This window comes from Triticum aestivum, chromosome 3B (assembly GCF_018294505.1).
Source record: "Triticum aestivum cultivar Chinese Spring chromosome 3B, IWGSC CS RefSeq v2.1, whole genome shotgun sequence".
In the NCBI taxonomy this organism is placed as follows: Eukaryota; Viridiplantae; Streptophyta; class Magnoliopsida; order Poales; family Poaceae; genus Triticum; species Triticum aestivum.
In genome coordinates, this window is record NC_057801.1 from 797,460,948 (window position 1) to 797,469,854 (window position 8,907).

At 45.0% G+C, this 8,907-nt stretch overlaps 1 protein-coding gene across 1 annotated transcript; it reads right to left on the bottom strand.

The window, feature by feature from the left end:
- Window positions 1-866: 866 nt before the first annotated feature.
- Window positions 867-7,823, bottom strand: LOC123072506 (PH, RCC1 and FYVE domains-containing protein 1). Its single transcript, XM_044496065.1, has 9 exons — window positions 7,442-7,823; window positions 6,230-6,316; window positions 6,054-6,143; window positions 5,363-5,443; window positions 5,060-5,254; window positions 2,818-4,917; window positions 2,292-2,438; window positions 1,563-1,924; window positions 867-1,441 (listed from the first exon to the last, which is right to left on the bottom strand). The coding sequence occupies exons 1-9, from the start codon at window positions 7,514-7,516 to the stop codon at window positions 1,309-1,311; spliced, it is 3,270 nt and encodes a 1,089-aa protein (XP_044352000.1). The 5' UTR covers window positions 7,517-7,823; the 3' UTR covers window positions 867-1,308.
- Window positions 7,824-8,907: the final 1,084 nt, after the last annotated feature.

The window sequence follows — 8,907 nt, forward strand, 5'->3', positions numbered from 1 at the left end:
TTTTAAAAATCGGAAACTCATTAAAGACTAAATTTTATTAAAGTGGTTGCATTTTTAATTTTGTTCACAAGTTCAAAAAATATTCACATATTTCAAAAAAAATCACCAATTTAAAAAAATTAATGTTTCCAACTTGCAAATTCAAAAAATGTTCGGGAAATGTTAGAGTTTATCAATTTTGTACCTGTTTTAAAAAAATCGCATTTTTTAAAAGGTTGTCCGTAGTTTCCAAAAATGTTCTCGTTTTTTATTTGTTCCTTTTAAAAAAATTGATATTCCCAAAAAATGTTCGAGTTTTTAGAAGTTTGTGAGCACATTTTTAAAATGTTCTTTTTGTAAATATATTTACTTTTGTGAAAAATAAACACACGTTCAAAATTTCAAAAATAGTTTATTTTCTTTCGCCGCATATAGTTCAGATAAAATGAGCTGGCATTTTAGACAAACAAGTCTATGAATACAATCGACTAACTGGTTCACTCACTTGAAATCGTGTGTTCAATCCCTCACACGGACATTTTTGGGAATTTTTTGCGAGTTGTTCTCCATATTTTAGCGTGGCCGTTCGCTTCTTCAGCACTAGAGTCAGCCTCCCAGCGCGTATAGGTATTCAGCCCACCTGGCTGTGAGCACTTCTCCACAAGACGGCGCCTCAAGGTGTCGATTTCGCACCTAGGGTTAGAGGAGGGGAGGGAGAAGGGGGCCGGATCAGGCGTAGGCGGCTCAAGACTAGGCCGGAGTTTGCAAAACATCTGCTCCGTTCCTTCCCAGGCCTGTAGAGGGGAAAAAAGAACTAGATCCAATCTTGAGATAGTATTGTCAAATTAAACCACACTTTTTCTGCGCATCAAATTAAACCACACTTCTGAAACTCTTACAGACTTCAAATCAGTAAATGATACGTATTTTAAACTCACCAGAGACATGCTCGCGAGCTGTTGATGTTAACTAGGTATGTACAACAACTTTCTAGAGGAAAATTAGTAAATGGTATTATAAAACTGATGTGTTTGCATAAGCATTTACAAGGCAGTAACATCTACCAGACATTTACATTTTACTCCCTCCGTTCCAAATTACTCGTCATGGTGACGAGTAATTTGGAACGGAGGGAGTACTTCTGCATGAGCAATCTACTTTCCACACAAGGAAAAAGGAAGAAAATGGTAGAGAGAATAATTGTGTAAAGCTAAAAACTTGTCTTGTCTCTACTAACAGCCAGAATCTCTTGTCATGGGCCAACTTAAATGGTAGCCACGTTAGCGGAAAACCTTGACTGACAAGAGAGCCCTCACGCACAAAGTCAAGTCAATGAGTCGCAATATCGCGATCCATGGCGGCAACCGATTTGTCAACCATGTGAACATTGTACTGCTGGTACACCCTTGCCCTGTTCCCCTGCCACCATTGTTCCGCCTGTGTCTCACTGAACCTCTTACGGCTGCATCCACAAAGGCGAAAAATGAATCGATGAACCAACTCAACACGAATGGGCGACAAGATGAAAAGATACAGGAGTCAACACAAAAGTTCTCTTTTCGATAGGATTCGAATGCATTTACCTGAACCGAACTCGCTTGAGATCTCTGGCCCCTCCAGGCAAGGCAGTGAGAGTGATATAGACACCTGGTTCGTCTTGCTCTACCCATTCGGCCTCGTGTTGGGATTCTGCATCGGGTGGTACACTTCCATTATTGGTCATTTCTGGATGGCCTGCCTTGTTCCTTACAGAACTTGATCCATTAGAAACAAGCAATCCATTAGGACAATCTGAAATTTGTTCTTGTTCTCCGGAACTTCCTGGGCTGCCCAAACTTTCGGTGACTATGGCTGATATGTCACTTGGTATAGGAATTCCAGGAAGGGGTGGTAGCTTGCCGTTCTTGGCTACTCCTCCAGGTAACCTCTCGGCCATCCCCTTCAACTATCATGGAAGAGAAACTGGCAACACTTAGACAATAGCCATAAACATGTGGCAGGAGTGACAAGAGGTCTCTCTTTCTAGCAAACAATAATTTTACCAATTCCGGCTAATAGATACTTGGATCATGTGAGATTGCAACTTTTAATTGGTTCTAATTATTGAAACAGTTCGATTTTGCGCGATACCAAAAACCATACAATTCAGGTTTCATGCCTTGGCAGAGCATACACAAGATAAAACATGAGCTAGATATGGATCACAGTTGCAGATATTTCCCTCGTACAGTTGATGCTATTATAAATTGATTATATGGCCTTGTACGTAGATGAAAATGTTGCATATATACAAACAGAATAAGCAATCTTACTTGTACAGTCAGTGACTTGATTACTTCCTTCGCTGCCTTGCACTTCGCGGTTTCCTCCCCAGCAATGGCAATAGCTTCCTTCAATTGCTTGGTAGTTCTCTCCAACTCAAGTTCGAGATGTTGAGACTTCCTAGTAAGATTGTCCACCTGGCAGTGAAGAGCTTTACGCCTTTATATAACAGCAAACAAATCCTCAATTCTAAGAGAACTTTGCTTGATTTTTTGCATGATCAAACTTGACGAGACAACAGGTAGTATACCTAGGTAGTGCTTAGAACTGCTTCCATTTAAATAGATTGATAGTTAGTTAGTATCGAATTATCTAGTACAGTTGAACGAGTAATATCTATCATGTTAATGTTAACAAGAGTGTATAACTAAGTACACCATAGAGGCATAGACTCACAGGGGTAAACAGGAACACACTTAATAATGCTGCCTGCTAGCACTAGAAATTGACACATCTCTGCAACAAGTAAGCTGAAATTCTAGGACACTAACAGAGAAAACACAGCATGGTGCGAACCTGGGACTTCAAACTTAGAACTTCTTGAGTTTGGCTATCATTTGTCGTCTTGGTGCCATTGATGACACCTCCAGGAGAAGTTAGACTCCTCAAAGTAGGTGTTGGTGTTATAGAACGTGGAGGACTTGACCTTCTTGAAACAGGTGATGTGGCCCTAGAAATAATTCTGGATCCAGGGACAGATGCTGATAAAAACTTTTTTGAAGATCCAAACACAGGATTGAAGGATCTTGAACCGCCATTTGGAACAGGGGACACGCGAGTGCTGTTAAATTCGAACTTCTTGTTTTTCTTTGAATATCTACTGTCCATGTTCTTAAAAGATTCCATCGAAGATATTCTTGACAATTTAGCATTTGACCTTGTTTCCAGCTCCTCATCAACCGTGTCACTGAAGCCCTGTACAACAGCTCCCTGCTTAGCTGAAGAGTACATGTCTGATCCGGGTCCCTTAGTCAGCTTGCTGTAGCAGCTATCACAAACACGATAGGGTTTACTTTGATTTGGTGCCAATGAAGCCTTCAGAGATTTTTTACTGCTACAGGAATGACAAAATACCAGAGCACAATTATAGCAGTTATGACGTTTTCTCCTCAAGTTAAAAGGCTGACGGCATCCTGAGCACATTGATTGATCAACTCCAGATACCCATTTATGAATGCATACTGCTGCAGTGAAATTAGTTCCACAAACAACACTTCTGACTTGCTTATCTTTTAGCGCTTCAACCAACGTAGGAGTATTCTTGTCATCAGTATTGCCATGACCTAACCGACCATTTGCACCTTTACCCCATGTGTAGACCTCGGTCTTAGAGGTCAAAACAGCTACATGATAAGCACCACAGGAGATCTCCTCGACAAAGTTTTTGTGTAGCTTTCCTTCAACACGTACAGGAAGCATACCGTCTGCTTGTGGATTTCCAAGTTGGCCATATACAGCACTCCCCATTGTGTACACATTTCCTGATGTTGTAAGAGCCACTGTCAAGGAATGACCGCAAGCAACCTGACAAAAATTGGGCTCCACCAAAGCAGCCACACATGTCGGGACAAGTCTCGATTCCTTATCACCATGTCCTAAACGGCCTTTATCGCCATCGCCCCATGTAAATATCTTGCCAGATGAACAATTGCTAGAGCTTGAATTCCCAACCATGACTTCTACAACTGCAGCAGTGTGCCAAACACCACAAGCAGCCCGCACTGTCCGAAGCCCTTTGAGAGATTCCACTTCCTTGGGGACTGAGAGACTCTCACGGTCTCCATGGCCTAGAACCCCAAAAGAGCCATCTCCAAATGTGAACAGCTGCCCAGCAGAAGTTACTATGGCTGTATGCCAAGGGCCACATGAAATTGATGAAACATGTATACCCTCCAGTGGCCCATGCAGCTTTTTTGGTACCCACTGACTGACATCATTACCATGACCCAAAAGCCCAAATTTGAAGGCGCCGTCCCCCCATGTATACAGATCTCCAGATAGTGTAACAGCACAGGTGTGGTATTCACCGCATGCTACCAGCTCAATGTTCATATGAGTAAGAGCATCAATGAGTTTTGGATGCGCCACATCACAATCTACACCATGACCAAGCCGCCCACCCGATTCCTCACCCCAGGAGTAGATCTCGCCTTGTTTACTGACAAGTGCAGCATGCCTTCCTCCACAAGATATATTCTGCACATCAAGCCGCACAGCAAACTCTAATGGTTTAGGTACAAGACAATCAATTTTTGCACCTGAGGAACTTCCAATTCTTGAGTTTCCACCACCAAGAATTCCTTCCCCGGTTCCTTCTCCCCATATTAAAACATCACCTAAAGCGTCACCGTCATCATAACCAGAACCATGACTTGAAGAGCTAACTGCACTTGAATAACTGATCCGGAAAGCATCCATTGGGATACCTCCGGAATTCCCATTTGTGTTATCTGATTGTCCAGAAGACATAGAGTGGACTGATGCTGCATTAGAATCTGATGGGAAGAAGCCCCTGGGGGGAGCTGCATATAACGCAACATCAGAAAAGGCCTTCTCCAAGCCATTCTTTGGTGGACTCCCATATGGACTACGGAACCGGTAGTTTTCGTTGAAATCCTGGTGTACAGCATCTATCAGAACTCATCTTCATGAAGTAATGGTATTATCAACATGATGAAAAAGAAGTATCATCTCACAGAATTTTCGAAAAAGAACATAATTCAAATTCACATATTCAGATAGGGATAGTAAATGCTACCTTGTGGAGACTGTCACTGCTGCTGAAAGGAGAACTCAACGGAGAACTCTGTCGCGTGAAAGTCCTTGGACTAGTTGCAGCAGACGAAATGGTATCACTTCTTGAGCCGGTTCTCCATTTTCTTTGATGACTTCGTGAAATCAACGTTTTCAGCCCAGCAAACCACACTTCTGCCTCATCTTTGTCTTTACATATCTGACATCATTAATTCAATTAATATTACCATGTAAGCATGACACTTGTATAAGCACAAAAGGAAGAGAACAGGCAGAAATAAACATGGAATGTGGACGGCAAACTTACGATGTCCAGTGACCTGTCATGTGAAATTAGAGAAAAGGACTGGCATTCCTTCTCAGGTCGTGGGTACCTCTGAAATATTGCCTAGATTCCAGAAATGAAAGAACGAAGGTCCAGTTAGTAAGATTGCACAGCAACTTCAATACAGGGCGGATACTTAACGACCAAGATCAAGTATGGCACCACAAAGATTAAGCAATCGTACTATTACAAGGGAATTCATGCAGATGCTAAGTAACTTCCCCAGCAGAATGGTCAACTTTTGACAGTTTTAAAATTCATGCCAAAAAATCTATATTGAGCCAAGTTATGCAAATGCAGCGTTAATCGGACTTATTAAAATGCAAAACTGAGTACTGCCCGGCCTCAAAAGCTTGATAAAGCAGAAATCTAACTCGTCCAAGCTGAAACCTAACTCATCTAGCTGTAGAATATCCGGACAAGCAATTCAACTGCACAAATCGGTTTACCACAGAGAAAGCAAAAGATGATACAAGCGTTTGTCCCCACTCCCCAGTAATGACTGCATTCATTAACCAAAAGTTTGTCTAGAAGGTTTGTGAATTGTGATTCAGAGTAAAAGCTCCATACAAGCAAACACCAACAGCAAGTCAGGTCAAAAAGTTCATCATGATGTTTACAACATTGATAAGATCCCCTTCTGGAAATTTCATTTTTAGGATAATTAACTTACAGTCCGTTGGCCAGGCATTATCCGGGACACATGGCTCAACCTTAGATGCTTCTCCTCTTTCCCTGAAAACCATATCAATACAGACTCGTCCTGCAGAAACAAAGAACACTCCTTACAAGTGAGACAATCAGGAAGAACTTCAGAAATACGAAGTTACGGAGCGGAAATAATCTCACATTGGATAGCCTAAATGGACAAAATTTCGGCTTCCCTCTACGCCCATATTTCAATAAGTAGGCTCCTTTCTTGAGAGCAGTGATAGCCTGCCAAAAGCCAGAATCGACCAAGAGAAAGGTTGTATCAGGCCTCGTCTGCCATTTCAAGATGTATCATACAAATATAATAAACTTATAAGGAACATCAGACTTTCGGACGCCAAATGGGAAAGCAAAATAGCATGGCATAACCATGAAATGTTTCGAAGTCATGGAAGTGTTTTTAGAAATAAATATGACTGTCCCGAATAATATAAAGGAATTCCCAAGTCATATCTCATCAGTTATCAGAAGCAACTAAAGGGTATGTATGTATGTCCTCTTGAATGTCTAACCCTGAGAAGCTGATATCAAAAGTATATGGCCTTGAGTACGGAGCTTAATCTACGCAGGGCAAGGGGGGAGTAAACTGAAGGAATGAAACACGCAAGGCATACATCACCTCAATAACTGATTTGAGATAACAGATATAACTGGTTGCTAGTTCCTCAGATTGACATTTTCACAGAGCAACACTTGCTCTCTTGCCTTGATTTCACTATCTAAAAAGAAGCAGGGGAGCTGAATTTACAGAAGCGCAATGCATGGCAGCAATCTGCACATCCAGAAACGCATTTGTGTACCCAAGGCCAACATGAGCGTTGAGTAAAACTACACCGAGTGCTCGTCGTCTCTGCACCCCAGCGCGAGCTCAGCTGGAAGCAGGCAAGCAAAGCGCCCCACGCCGGAACTGAATCCCCTTCGGGACCCAACTTCACTCACACACACACATACACACCAGAAAAATGGCATGAACCGAGTGTCTTGCGATTCGATCTCACAAGATAAGCTCCGATAAACGGGCGTCCCGAACTCCCCCTGATGAAGCAGCAAGCGTGGTGAGTGGCGCCGAACCAGCATTGCCGCTCCGGGCTCCATTCCACCACGGAGGACGGCTCCAGCAGCAAGAAAACGGCCGAAAACAGCGTCCAGCCCCGTGAATTCCGGCACCATCGAGCCCAGCAAACACGAGCGGAAGCCGGCGAGCACGAGACCCCACTCACACATCACAGAAACGAACATGCTGCGCCGGAACTATCTACCCGCGCGCCCTCGGTTGCACCCACCCAGCCGGCCAGCAAGCAAGCGAGCAGAGACAGAAACAAGTGCGAAATTGACAATTCTCTGCCGCACCTGCTCGAGGTCGCGCTCGACGACGGGCAGCGGCCCCGCCCGGGCGCCGCCGAGATCCGACGACGCGTCTGACATCGGCGCCGCGTATCAGCCCCGCCCCATCGCGCCCGGCGACCAACGCCTCGCCTCCGCCGAACAAAACGCTGCTAGCGCCCCGGGACGGCGGCGAGGCGCGCGCCAATGGGGCCGGGCTCGCCGGCGACCACCGGCCGCGGCGGCGGCGGCGAGAGGGGGCTCCCGGGCGTCCCCCGCCGGCGACGCGCGCCCGGGGGAGGGTCGGATCGAGGGGGCGCGGGGTGGGTTCGGGGGGAGAGATCGCGGCGAGGAGGAGGGGGGGTGAGGCGAGACTCGAGATAGAGGAACAGAGGAGCTGGGAAGAGAAAAGAATTGGAGCTTTTGTGAGCTCTGGGAGGAGTAGAGAGAGTATTGGCGATCTGATTTTTGTTTTTGTTTGGGACTCGCCCGCGTCGCTTTTGGCTTTGCGGGTCGGGAGTCGGGACGGCTGACTGATTGGTGATGGCGTGCATTAACATTTTGCTAGGTTAATAGCACTCCCTCCCACCGTCGGGAAATACTTATTGCTCAAATGGATGCATCTGGTCCTACCACTCTCTTCGGTCTTTTTTAGTCGACCACCGCCATCGTTAGAGCGAGCCGCCGTGCCGCTCCCCTACCAGAACCGTTTTGACCTTGCCGACGAGTGACGACACGTGCGTAACTACATAGTAAAGCTGGTTGGCCCCATCCTAGACATGCGCCTCTACGCAGAGAAGAACTCTTCTGTGATGTACTCCCTCCGTCCGAAAATACTTGTCGGAGAAATGGGTAATTATAGACGTATCTAGAACTAAAATACGTCTACATACATCCATTTCTCCGACAAGTATTTGCGAAATGAGGGAGTACTTTGATTTGGCAGACGTATTTGTCGACGGCTAGATGTCTTTATTACTAAGTTGCACCGGTGTTTCCGAGAGTTTAGGAAGGGGTTTGCTAACCTACAGTGTCACACTCTCGCGCAATGTACAGGTGAACGTGTAGTAGTCTCGAATTTAATGGCGATGCTGATAGCTTCGTCCTTCGTGGAAGGCACCACCGGTGCAGTGCGTTAACTGATCTAGTACTACTAGGTGGCCCCTGTCTCGAGCGACTGCCGGAACGCGATCGTGTGCTGTACTGCATTTTCGTTTGAGATCTATCTTGTCTTGTCATCAAGCTTCGTACTCTGCATTTGGACGAGCAGTTCGCTCGGTTGCTTCAGCTGGGATCGGAACCGGGAAACGAGCGCACGTACATACACTGCTAGTAGAAAAACACCTATTAAACCTGGTTCGTAAGGGCTTTAGGCCTTGTTTGGATACCGTGTTTTAATAGAACTAGTTTTTCGTCAACTGAGGTAACCGCCTAACAAACAAAAACCATGTTTGGTTACCGCAGATAAAACATGGATAAGTAGGATTCAGTTT